General features: G+C 40.2%; 1 protein-coding gene and 1 long non-coding RNA gene across 5 annotated transcripts in view; one reads left to right on the forward strand and one right to left on the reverse strand.

Annotated features, from left to right (window-relative positions):
• The window catches only part of LOC145422353 (uncharacterized), a 203,909-nt gene that overhangs the window by 11,240 nt on the left and 179,007 nt on the right, over positions 1–13,662 (reverse strand). The gene's annotated exons all lie outside the window — the stretch shown is intronic.
• ldlrap1b (low density lipoprotein receptor adaptor protein 1b) overlaps positions 7,712–13,662 on the forward strand; it is a 44,995-nt gene continuing 39,044 nt past the window's right edge. Inside the window, exon 1 of one of the 4 annotated variants that reach the window (XM_026151318.2) lies at positions 7,712–8,180. In XM_026151318.2, the coding sequence (XP_026007103.1) occupies positions 8,096–8,180 (85 nt within the window). In that variant the 5' untranslated portion in view covers positions 7,712–8,095. The remainder of the gene's footprint in view (positions 8,181–13,662) is intronic. The other 3 variants (XM_026151317.2, XM_026151316.2, XM_026151315.2) reach the window with 3 other exon arrangements.

Here is a 13,662-nt window from a genome sequence, read left to right on the forward strand (position 1 = left end):
CTGACAGAGAGGGGAGTTCAGTTTTGTCATTTCATGACAAATTAAGCAGATAAAATGATCGGGAGTCGATTCCAGGTCACTTGAATTCTCACTATGACATCCAAAGAGATCAGCGCAAGTGAGAGAGGCCAACATGAGAGGAAGAACTACAGAAAGGACCAATTTAAGAGTCTGAATGCACTGACCAACTCAGATAACCCATATGGAAAAGATATATATATAAATCTTATAAAGTTTGTATCTGTCTTGTGCGAAACTTGTATGAAAAGCATACAAGAGTGAAAACAGATATAAGATACCTTGAAAAATTATATAATGAAACTTGTATGTTTTGGATACTTACTAAAAGAATATATGAAAGTAATGAGAAAGTGGCCACTTTCATGAGTAAATCATGTAAGTTTTTACTTTTTCTTTTCCATATGGGAAGACGAAAGAAAGAAGAAGAAAACTAAAGTGCGTGATCACAGAATTCTTTCCTTGGTAAAGACAAACATGTTGTAGTTGCATCATTGTCAAAGTGGACAGTCAAAAGATACCTTCATGAATGGGGGAAAAAACAAAAGTGCAAACCACTGGTTACACTGACAAACACGAAGAACAGATTAAACTTTGCCAGGAAAAGAAAATCCTAAACAGTTCAGAACAAGAACATTTGGAGGGATGAAACAAAGATGAACTTGTACCAGAGTTATATGAAAAAGGAGAAAAGCTGCTCATGCACATGTATGTCTGCCAGTGTGAACGGGTGATGAGCCAAAGCAACCCGAGTTTCTCAAAGGAAAGGAACGGCAAATTCTTCAGTTACATGATCTCAAACCAACACGGCAGCGTTTGATTTAATAAACAGAAAACGGAAGGCTGAGAGATCAGAAACAGTGTAAAAACTTGCTGTGGCCCCTTTGTTATTTTGGAGTTTGCCCAAATGCACCATCTCCCTTTTACCACTAGAAGGCAGTGTCAGTCTGATCAGTGATCACTTCTCTCCACACGAGTTCTGCTCATTCACTCTGCAAATAATCATTATATTCCCCTCTTTTTAAGACCATAAATCACATTTTATTCTGATAAAAGAGTTGGTTATTATTATTTATGCTTATTTATGGTAATAATTTGAGATGGACATTCTTTGGCCACAAAAAGAGGGAAAAGCTGGTCATTAAAATGATCATTTCTTGCAGGACTGGATGAGTCGTTTCTCTACCTAAATATGGACACGTGAGGGATGCCTTTGCTTTCCTGACCTTTGGCCCTGGAAGTTCATTCAGATCAGGAATGACACTTCCTGAGGTTTGTGGGGGTTAAGATTCCCGCTGTCAATGTCAAGCACCCCTAATTTCAAACAGACGGCCTCTCAGGAAGTGTCACGTGCCAAGCTTCCTGAGATATGTTTGATCAACCCGTGCATTGAGACTAACTGTGCTTAGATTGGTAATAAATCTGTTTTTAAACCCATCTGCTCCATGCTCTTCCACTTCCTGTTTAACAGGGTCAAACGTGGAACTGGCAAATTATGATCATTAGAAATTGCCCACAGTGCCATTAAGCATCTGAAATCTACAGTTAATCCTCCCGTTTGAAGGGAAGGAGGCATAAATAAGATAAAATGCAGATAAAGCTTCTCTTGAGTTACTCGGTTTGACATTTTTTTTCTTGATTGACAACACTTTCACCCTAAAGGATTAGAAAAAGATTTTTGCAGACGATCACTGAAGCTTTGGTGAGCTTGCAGCAGAAACACTCCCATGCTTGCTCTGAGGGTTGCTTACTTGTGTTTGTCCTCATGTATAATTAAACTGTGTGTGTTTTGGCTCTTATACTCACCTTCAGAGTGAAGAACCAAAACATGCGTCTTCTCTCTCCTCTGGCAGAAACTCTCTGATCTTTCTTCTCCAACTAGTACTGCTGCTTCCTTAAAAGCCAGGCTTCGTGCTGCATGCTTCAGTTTACAGTCACTCTTTGTCCCATTGCATGGAGGCACAGTTGTATCTGCTAACAAAGAAACAGTGATTTAAAAGGAATTCACCTGCCTGAGCACAGAGGGACTTAAAGCAGTGATCAGTCTCTCTAGAAACTATTTTTTATGCTGTGTTGTAACTTAAAACTGAGCTTTAGATTGCACCTGAGGACGCTGTGCCCAGTTAAACTGTCATCTCCCATGAAATCTGGTACTGCTGGATTTTTTTGCGAGCCAAACCCTCGAGTGATTCACACACAGGGCGGTGATGTAAGCTCAGTGAAACTCACCAGAGAAATGTAGCTCTGCGACTACAGGAACCAATATGAGACAACATTCCTAATGTCAATCAGCATGTTTGCTAGAGATGCTCTGCACTGTATTTTATCTGGGCCTCAAAAATGATTGAGGTTAGAAAAAGATTCCACTTTTTGGTTTCACTTTCTCACAGAAAGTGTTCAAATTGGGTTTTTTCATCACAAGGAAAGATTACACCAGTCTACAGTCATAATGCATCTGAAGGTACTTTTTTGAGTCAATGAAAAAGACAAATAATGCTTAAAGTTTGTGGTTTGGTTTAGTTTTGATGGCATGCTCCTGGATCATTTCTTAAATGAAACCAGAAATGACTAAAACACACCTCTGAGTTTTTGCAGCAATGGCCGAAATTGCCATTACCTGTACTAATCTTCACATGGCCACTCTGTTGTGTTGACATTGGTCTTGTATGAATTCTAAATGCAATTATCTGTTTGACTTTTGACTTCTTCTGTTTGGCCTTGGATTTGACCTTCCTGGTAGCAGGAAAAAGTACATATGAAATCGCCTATTTTATATACAAAGCAGGCAGCTTCTGAAAAGATGTTGACCAGTGTAATAAAACCAAGGGTCACAAAGGGTGAATTTTAAATTTCAAATGCCAGAATTGTTGCTGGATCTTCGCAGAAGTCTTATCCATGGAGCTAACTTTGGAGAAAACCAAAGAAGAACAATAAAAGGGTCAGAGGTCATAGAGGTTTGTTAAATGCACTCTTGAGCATCACTGCCAGTTACAGGTTTATACCAAAAAGTATATTTTTTTGAATTTTGTCTGAGCCTGGTTCTGTGGAGGTTTCTTCCTGTTAAAAGGGAGTTTTCCTTCCCACTGTTACCAAAGCACTTGATCACGTCATCTGATTGTTGGGGTTTCTGTGTTTTTCTGTATTAATGTATGGTCTCTACAATATAAAGCACCTTGAGGCAACTGTTGTTGTGATTTGGTGCTATACAAATGAACTGACTTGATTTATATTTTGTGGAAAGTTTTCAGATTTATCAGTTTGATTTAGTGAAACACACACTATGAGGCTACTTTATGATACTCTTTATAACCGCCTCTTTCTGTCCTTGAAAATTCCCAGAACATACCTTTAACTATTAACTATTGGTTAAACATGTGGCCTGGGGGGGCCAGAACTGGCCCAACAAAGGGTCCAATTCGACCCAAGAGATTTCTTGAAAAATGTGAAAAGATCACAAAGAAGGACATACATTTTGTCCTTTTGTTTTGCCTTTCTTACTGACAAAGACACAATTTGTGGCCTGGCACACTACACCAAAGTAAGAAAGAGATAAACCAAAACATGACGAACACTTCCTGCTTTTCACTATTTTGTGTGGAAATTTGATTTTCTTTGATTTATGTTAGTGGCATTTCTTTATTTAAAAACATGGGCGTATTATTGAACTTGCACTTCTTCTTTTTAAGAATCTCAGACATTAAATATGGACACATATAGTTAAACTTCCTTACCCTGACAGAAAGCGGAACATGTTGGAAGTGGTTATAGGTTATTAGCTTATAACCACAAGGTTATTGGTTATTTTACCCATCTGAGCCACTTGAGATCAAACTGGGCAGTGTGTAAGTTATGATGTAAAATGTGTTTAACAGCTCTGATTTAGAGTTAAGTAGTGGTTGATCTGACTTTTAGAAGAAATGTGAAGAATTTCTTTCTGAAACTGAGCTGGAATATGAAGTACTAAAGTACTAAAACGAACGTGTTCACATGATTTTAAAGGAGTACTTCAGGGAACACTACTGGTTCATCCACAGCTTTAAGAACTCCAGCTTCAAAACTTTCTGTCACTTGCATGAGAAAATCAGTTTTCATGCTAAGAAATAAAAGAAAATTGTGTTAAATAACTTGAGACACCAAAATTTTCTGTAGAGACAGAATTATTATCAGATCCGCAGTGGAAAGATGGCTTTCTAATCTAAGCAAAGATTCACTGATGCAAAATGTCCTTTTTGAGGAGAAACCCCCCCCCCCCCCCCCCCCCACGTACTTCCTCCATACTGCAACAGTTCCCTGTAGTGCAGGATATGGGGTCAAAGGTTACATTAAATTAGCCGCAGTAAAATCTTGTGTTTAAACTTTAATAACCACCTCTAGTGAAAACCAGTTTAGCCCAAAATACAAGCTGAGATGGGCATTTTGTGTTGCATATGGCTGATGGATGTCAGTGGTGTGCTGCAAAAGTTCATGACTGGGCTTTCTGTGCAAAACAGGAATTAAAAGTGTTGGCATGACTGCAAAATGAAAAACAGGCACAGATTTATCCCTCACAACAATAAAGCATTGCAGTTTAGACTTGTGCTGGATGGAGGAGCGCGCTCACTTTTTGAGAACACTTTGTTTACTTTTAGATTATAACATTGTAAGAAATTGTTTTAAAGAAAGGAGTTCCTCAGGGAATACTACTGGGTCCTGCTTTAACAACTTTAGCGAGATTAGTGCAAAAAAAAAAAAAATCACAGTGGTGATATATAAGATTATAACTTACTCATTTATGTAACAAAAAAAACATTTTTGCTTTTCATCCAGGGTTTGGTAACCTGGATGAAAAACTTATTTGTATCATGTTTGGATTAAACTACAGTATATATTATTGTACAATCTACTGTACAATATAAAGTGCCTTGAGGCGACTGTTGTTGTGATTTGGCGCTATATAAATAAAATTGAATTGAACTTAATAGGTTTACAAGAAACTGTACATCGGTTACAATCCTCACAGCCATATCAATGCCAACCAAAGATGGAAAAGTCACCGGGCAAATTTGGCTGGCTGACTGTTCAGATCCGCTTCATTCAAAATAGTCAACAGGGTCGCAAGAAGCGTGTGGAAAAACCAAGGCGCAAAATAACTGCCCATGAACTGAGAAAAGTCAAGCGTGCAGCTGCCAAGATGCCACTTGCCACCAGTTTGGCCATATTTCAGAGCTGCAACATCACTGGAGTGCCCAAAAGCACAAGGTGTGCAATACTCAGAGACATGGCCAAGGTAAGAAAGGCTGAAAGACGACCACCACTGAACAAGACACACAAGCTGAAACGTCAAGACTGGGCCAAGAAATATCTCAAGACTGGTTTTTCTAAGGTTTTATGGACTGATGAAATGAGAGTGAGTCTTGATGGGCCAGATGGATGGGCCCGTGGCTGGATTGGTAAAGGGCAGAGAGCTCCAGTCCGACTCAGACGCCAGCAAGGTGGAGGTGGAGTACTGGTTTGGGCTGGTATCATCAAAGATGAGCTTGTGGGGCCTTTTCGGGTTGAGGATGGAGTCAAGCTCAACTCCCAGTCCTACTGCCAGTTTCTGGAAGACACCTTCTTCAAGCAGTGGTACAGGAAGAAGTCTGCATCCTTCAAGAAAAACATGATTTCCATGCAGGACAATGCTCCATCACACGCGTCCAAGTACTCCACAGCGTGGCTGGCAAGAAAGGGTATAAAAGAAGAAAAACTAATGACATGGCCTCCTTGTTCACCTGATCTGAACCCCATTGACAACTGGTGGTCCATCATCAAATGTGAGATTTACAAGGAGGGAAAACAGTACACCTCTCTGAACAGTGTCTGGGAGGCTGTGGTTGCTGCTGCACGCAATGTTGATGGTGAACAGATCAAAACACTGACAGAATCCATGGATGGCAGGCTTTTGAGTGTCCTTGCAAAGAAAGGTGGCTATATTGGTCGCTGATTTGTTTTTGTTTTGTTTTGAATGTCAGAAATGTATATTTGTGAATGTGGAGATGTTATACTGGTTTCACTGGTAAAAATAAATAATTGAAATGGGTATATATTTGTTTTTTGTTAAGTTGCCTAATAATTATGCACAGTAATAGTCACCTGCACACACAGATATCCCCCTAAAATAACTAAAACTAAAAACAAACTAAAAACTACTTCCAAAAACATTCAGCTTTGATATTAATAAGTTTTTTGGGTTCATTGAGAACATGGTTGTTGTTCAATAATAACATTATTCCTCAAAAATACAACTTGCCTAATAATTCTGCACTCCCTGTCACTCAGTCACAGAATTCCTCATTCCAGATACATCTAGACACATCACACAGACACACCTTAAAGTATGAGTATATATTTTTAACTTGATGTGTTAACAATGTTTCAGTCCTTTACAAAAACACAGATGACTCACCCATCAGAGCTTCATCTTTCAGGCCTCACGCTCACAGAGTCATAGCTCAAGTCCAAAGTCCCAGGGGTGCACTCGTCCTTCTCGTTTCTCTCCTTCCTCTTTTCAGCAACAGGTTTTTTTTTTGTTTTGCTTGCTAAAGATAATTTAAAATACCACTTCCCCAGCTAATTACTCTGTAAGCCACTTGCCAAAAAAAAACCTAATAAATTGCTGCGTAGTGGAAGTCACCCGGGTTTGTGAGCATTTTGCACAAATGACAGGGAGCAAGGTCAGGAAGTATGAGTGAGATATTTTCCAGCATGCCCCACCGCCATTAAAACTTTTCTGCAAAGGAGTGTGGAGTGTAAAATGACCGTGAAGTGACACCATATCTATCTATCTATCTATCTATCTATCTATCTATCTATCTATCTATCTATCTATCTATCTATCTATCTATCTATCTATCTATCTATCTATCTATCTATCTATCTATCTATCTATCTATCTATCTATCTATCTATCTATCTCAATTTGTGTCATTGTTTGGCTGTTTGTGTGTGCACGTATGTGTCTTCATTTGGCTTTTCCTGTAATGTGTCACATATTCTGCTGTAGTAAACCCCATCAGCATGACTTTTTGGGCTTGATCTTTAAGAAGAAGAATGCAAAAACAAAAGGAAGGTACTGGGAGCTCATTATCTGCGATTATAAAACTTACATTTTGTGTTTATTTATCAAAGATTTTCTATTTTTTACTGTGGACTCACTGTAAAGGCCTTTACACACTGGACACTTAAAATTCATGCAAATATTTGAATATTAATATATGATTTTATGATCTTAACAATAAACTAATAACAATAAGAAGCGATTTTTCCAATCCAAATAAACAAATGTGACCAATCAGACCACTGCATTTGGCAACATGTACACTGCAGTTCTAAACACCACCCGTACTGAATACACAAATAGTAAAATTATACTATTTTGCCTGAGACACGCAGCTAGACATTCCAGGTCAACTGGCTATAAAATTTGACAGTTTAATGGTTTGTTTTTACTTCCTTAATAGTACGCCAGGCAGATATGCCATTTGTCTTCTTACGGTATGTCAGAATGAAGGCTATAAAAACAAACAAAAATACAGTTCAAATTTTTTGACCTCTTGCTTTGTAAGTTGCACATTTTCTAAAGAGGACCTGTGGGCCGGGTTGGGTGCCTTTGACGGCCGCTTCTGGCCCCCTAACCATATTTTTGAACCCCCTTATGAGCAGCCGGCGATCGGAGGATCACGTCAGTCGTCGCAGAAGACGCGGGGGGACAGTAGAAACTGTAGGCCGGGTCTTAGAGGGCGTTATTAACAGGAATAACACTAGCACCGCCCGTTCGGGCTGCCAGCGCCGCCGCGGCTGCTGTTACTACCTCACCCACTCGCGTGACTCCACAAGCGGGCGTCACGCACCTTATCCGGTTAATTTACATACTAACACCGCCCAGGGGGACGAACATGGTAATTTACCGTCGGCTGAGAGCTAGTCGTACGAAGGAGGGGAGAGAAGAACAGCTGAAACAAAGTTTGAACGACAGAGGTTTGTTTTAAACCGAGCGGAGTGTTTCGACACGCACACACAGGCGCTCGTCGGGCTCTTTGCCCCACTTTTGGATTACGATATGGACGCTTTGAAATCCGCCGGAAGGGCAATTATACGGAGCCCCAGCATCGCCAAACAGTCCTGGGGTGCGGGCAGACATAAAAGTAAGTATTCGCCGTCTCATTGCACTCATGTGTTATCCAGTAGCTGGTGCTAATTTGGCTACACCAAAGCTAACTTGGCTAAGAAGAGCTAGCCTCCACAAGTAGCTAACTGTAAAACCGGTGGTCTCCGAGCGTTACCTAGCTACAGTTGTCGTAGTGGCGTGAACACCTAGCAACCCGAATAGTTTCACATCAGGAAACGTTTAGTGAGGGGATTGAACTAACTTGACACTGAAACTGACAGCAGCGCCCCGCAGCTCGTAAACTGACTCCCTGTGAGGCTCGGAATAACAAGTTCAGCCTCCACGCCGGCTCCCTGCCCACTCCGCTGAGTTTATTTTGGAACAGGGGCGCAAACAAAACGTGTCAGAAGTTTGAGGAGTGCTGCTGTTTTTCCTGCCACGTCGCTCAGACGCGCTCGGAAACGTGCAGGAGAGGATCGGTGGGAGCTAAAACACTGTAATCTGGACTTTAAGGAGGCAGGAGCAGGCACGGAGAGATGAGCGGTCTCCTTCCTGGCAAGCCTTTACAAGCCCTACAACTCACTCTGTTGCTAGGCGATGCACACTGGGAAACACAAAAATGAGGAGGCTGTGTTAAAGGGGGGATTCTTCAAACACCATGGAGGTGTCTTTAGGATGCACTATGATGACGATGCTCTTCAATCGTTGCATGCATGCTCAGCTGCCTTGCACAAAGAGTGGGGGGTTACCCCCTGCTCCCCATGCCTCTCTGGCTTTTTTTTTATTTTGTTTCACAGACAATGGAGCTGTTGGCTTGACCGTGCTTACACGTGCCAGACCAATCGATGCTTTGTTTTGGGAGTGATGCACAATCAGCAGGGTCCTTCCACATGCGATCGGGCAGCAGCTACGCAGACCCCTCCATGAGTAATCGATCAGCTCAGCTGATAATGGAGTTTCCCCTCCATGTGGAATCTGTGGCAGAGGTCACACCTCTAAGTCTTTTTCAGAGGTTTTGAGTTTTATCTGGATGTTTTTAAAAATGAGAAAAGTTGGCAGAACTCCTGAGGAGCCTTTTTTAATGCTTTAAGATTGTAACGGTCTTTCAGAGGTGTAGAAATGATAATCAAATGATCACACCATGAAATGCATTTTAAATGCATTATATTTGTAGACATGACAGAATAAAGTAATCCTGAAACCAAGAAATTTGCTAGAAATCATTGATTACTTTCACTGTGGTGAAAAATACACAAAATGCTGGATGTACAGCTACATCTTACATATATATGCTAAAATTCTGGTCCGCATCAGTAAACTACTCACTATTGTGAGACTTGGCCTGTGGTTCGACAGACTCCAGCTCCACCGTCTGGAACGACAGCTGGAGATAGTAGTCCTTGCTCTTCTTTGAAGATCTGTTGTGAGCTGCAAGGTCTCTCTAACCAGAACCTGGAGCGGGTGGAGTGCTGGTTCAGGTGCCCCTAAACTGAGCAAATGAAGCATTACAGGTAAAAACTATTCTTTAAGCTGGTGGAGTCTGAGTCGATCCACAGGTTGAGACATTAGCTCTGTTATCTATTATCGCATTTACGGTATGATTTGTTCATGTATTTAAGAAAGCTACATCATTTATTGAATTCTGGGAAGTTAGCTAGTTCTTGTTAGGAGGGATTGTGAACTTTCAAGTCTCATCTCACCACGTGGGATAGGCAGCAGCTTAAGTAAGTTCTAAGACTTTTTTTTGCCTACATCATGATACTGGGCACATCCTTTAGGCGTGATCACTTCTGTCTTAAAATGAATTTTGGATATAATTATATTTGAGCACCTATCAGTGTACCTTGCTTTTAGTATAATGCTGCATAATCCTGTCTTTCCTGTGGGACCAGGAGCTGAGTTTATGGCACCAGCTAAGCATCTCGCATTAAATACTGTAATTACTGATATTTAAATATAATCATTATTTATCACTCTTGTCTCTGTGAGTGATTACCCACTCTCAGCAAGCTCTGCACTCTCCTATGTTGCTACCACACTGATGGTCATTAACCTAGCCCCTCGCTTTACAGCTTTACTGTTCTAACATGACAGTAAATAAACCCCACAACTGTAAACATAATGAAACAAACAGAAAATATAATTGATATAAAGTGGGCTTAATATATTAGCCAGTGTCCATACGAAGATACTCTAACTCTGGATGCAACAATATCAGCAGATGCATGTAATATGAATGGGTACTGTGAAATGATACTTAATTAATCTACAAAATAGGAATGAATTAAAAAAATAATTTAAATCAAAAAGGAATAAACTCACAAACTCAAAATATGTTAGCAGAATTTCTAGTTTGTGTGTTTGTGTTAAGTGACAGACATCTCTGTTTTTGTTTGCTTGAATCTGCCCCATACACCGAACAATTAGAGTAATGTTTGTGAACACAGTCGCTGGAGTGCTTATTGCTTCTAACAGCCAAGGAGGAGGACTACAACCTATATCTGGAATCCAGTAAAATTATTTTTGAAACCTACCACTAGGGCTGGGCGATATGACCCAAAATTCATATCTCGATATTTTTTAGCTGGATGGCGATATAAGATATATATCTCGATATTTTTTTAAGCCATAAAGTAAGAACAAAAAGAGAGTTCTTAGTTAAAGCTGTGTCCCAGATGTCACACAGGCACTTTTATTAACACAGATGCACATAAAAAATTACTCAAAAATAAATTATGAGCATTCATTAAATAATAATGCTCCATAACACCATGTTGTTTTTGTGCATAACATAGAGCTCACAATTGTGCAGTCAAAATGTAAACTAAAAGACGCTGAACATAGTAACAAAGACAGACAGATGTCACAGCAGCTCTATTCCCAAGTTTTACTGCGTGACTGACAGCCTGGAGTTTGAAATCCGCTTCATAACCACGTCCCTTAACAGGTGCCATTTATGGTCCTTATACACACACAATACGGTAATATTACGTTGAAGCACAGTACGTATCACTCCGCGAGGCTCCTCAGTAGCCGTAATGCGCCGACAATCTATCAAGCGGTGCAGCTCCGTAGCTGACCAAAGTCGTACTCCAACATTTTTGACAGATTGCTGAGCGCCGTGTTCCACATAAAAGCGGTTCGCGGCCATCAAGCACAACCAGAATTCATACATAAGGCGCACCACAACACTTTCTTTCTAATTCTTTAACATCTGAGCACTGACCTGAAGTTATTAATCATTTCGGAGCGTTCAAACTGTACACTGTTCTTGGATACACAAACACCAGAAGCCGCATCCAGATAAGTCTCAAGATCTCACTTTCTGTCACGTTGATGTACCCCATATACTGTACAGCTATCGGTAATATCTGAACAGCACCATTGATTTGGATCTTTAATCACTACAAGAGACTCGGTCATGGAGGGCTGTTACTGCGCTGTTTTCAACCACACAAACACTGGAAACCAAATTAGACATCCACCAAACTCAAAATCTAAACACAATATGTACCAAAATAATAACACTGCTAACTTAAGATTTTGAAGGTAAGAGTTCAAACCACAGGTCTTTGTTCTTACTAATGCATATGTTACATTTTTAGAAACAAGTACGCAAATCTTTACTCATTAGTGTGGTTAAAAAACCTCTGAACATAAGTAAGTATACTTTAAACTTTGTATTAAGTTGAAGGCATTTCTCACACAGTGTAGTCAGCCTTTTTAGAGCAGCTGTTTATATTGTTTGATTCTTTCACCTACATTACTAATTTATTTGGGGTTCCTGTTTTTGTGTATAATCAAACAATGCGTCACCTTCCCCTTTTTTTCCCAATCTGTTAATATAATCTTACACTTGGCTGTTTTGGTGCTGTGAGTAAAAAGCAACTTGTCATCCTGTGGTGTTGATAGCTTCTCTAAAGTGTACCCTGCTTTTAAACATGACATTCATGCAGGGTAAGAATTAAAGGTTCACTTAACCTCGTGCCCTCTGGCTTGGATTGTATTGCCTTAAAGGCACAACATTTCAGTCTGTATATGCAATTAGGGTAAAGTTTTGCCTTTTTACAGTCTTGTTCCTCCCGTGTGTGGGCTTGGCCTTGTCAGAGCAGCCTATTCACAGCATTGGCATGCATCAACACTGAATTCCTCTTCTCCTACTGTCAGTGGTAGATCATAACAGGTGCTGTTATTGTTTTCGTTAAGCTCCTGTGTCTTTGAATGCTTGCTGTTCGTCAGCCTTTTAGAATAGCCTGACGTCAGTGCTTGCTTCGTTCCCTTTGCTCTCCTTTTTGCATTCGTTTCCTGCATATCTTTAAAGAGCATGCTTTCTTTCTTGGCTTTCCTGCGCTGCCCTCTCATTACATCGACATAGTTTGGATTTTTTTTCTGGTAGGTGGTAGAGTGGTATGTAACATTAGACCTCTTTTTAGGTCATGAAAGCAACGTGTTTGTGTGCATGTGTGAGTGAGACAGGAAATCCCCACCTATATGACTAAAACATTTTCTTCTCATGGTCAAGAGGCTGTCTCCTCTGAGGTTATTGGTACTGACACTGCTAGATTACCGAATGTCTGAGTTGACCAGACTTGTGTGTGTGAGAGTGTGGACTACATTTCATTTAAGACCTTTATGTGGAAACCAAAGTTGATGTTGATCAAAGTTATCATGATGTGTATTTCTACACCTTTTTCAGATAGTACTGCATGTTAAACTGTTATTATCGTGGATTAATGTCAGCTGCCTTGTTGGTTTGAGGAAGCCACCCGTCTCATGATTCAGTTGCTTGTAGATTCACATAAAGCAGGAACAACTTGAAGTATTTGCTTTCTGTTGGAGTTTATCAGTCTCTCACATCAACTTCATTGTGACTGATGATTGCATTGAATGTTTTTCTCTACACTTACAAGTAGTTATGGCAACCAAATGGGCAACCTAGAAACTTTTGACTGTATATCTCTCCTGGTGAGAGGCAGCCTTTCTCCAAAGAAGCGCGGTCTGACTTGAACTGACTGCAATCCCTCTGAGTTGGATCAGTGAAGGTTTGCATGTAACTGTGGAGGAATTTGTTTATTTTTCCAGATCTCTGAGGTTCTGTCTGGACTGTGAATACAGAATTTATAAAATAATATGAATTTTTTGTTTACGCAGATGGTTACAGGCTAGTTAATCGTTGTGTTATTGCAAGCAGATTGCATGCAATTGTCTGCTTGACCACATTTAATCACAGACTGATACGAGACTGTTTTGTTGCCAATTTATTGCCAACTTTATGCATCAAAATAGCATTGAAGACAGCACCTGACATGCCTTTCTTTAAAACAACCATTTCAAAGGCAATGTGATCAGAAGTTTATTCCACATGTCACAATAATCCTGGTTGCAACAGGGTCTCTAACCAGTTTTTTCCCTTGTGTGAGTGTAGCCAGGTTTAGGTCTGGACTTTACTGGTGTAATTGCGACATGCTGTCAGAGATTTTCAAGTTATTGCCGCAAATGCAATACAAGATACTGACTCA

Source organism: Astatotilapia calliptera, chromosome 19, assembly GCF_964374335.1.
Source record: "Astatotilapia calliptera chromosome 19, fAstCal68.1, whole genome shotgun sequence".
Classification (NCBI taxonomy): Eukaryota; Metazoa; Chordata; class Actinopteri; order Cichliformes; family Cichlidae; genus Astatotilapia; species Astatotilapia calliptera.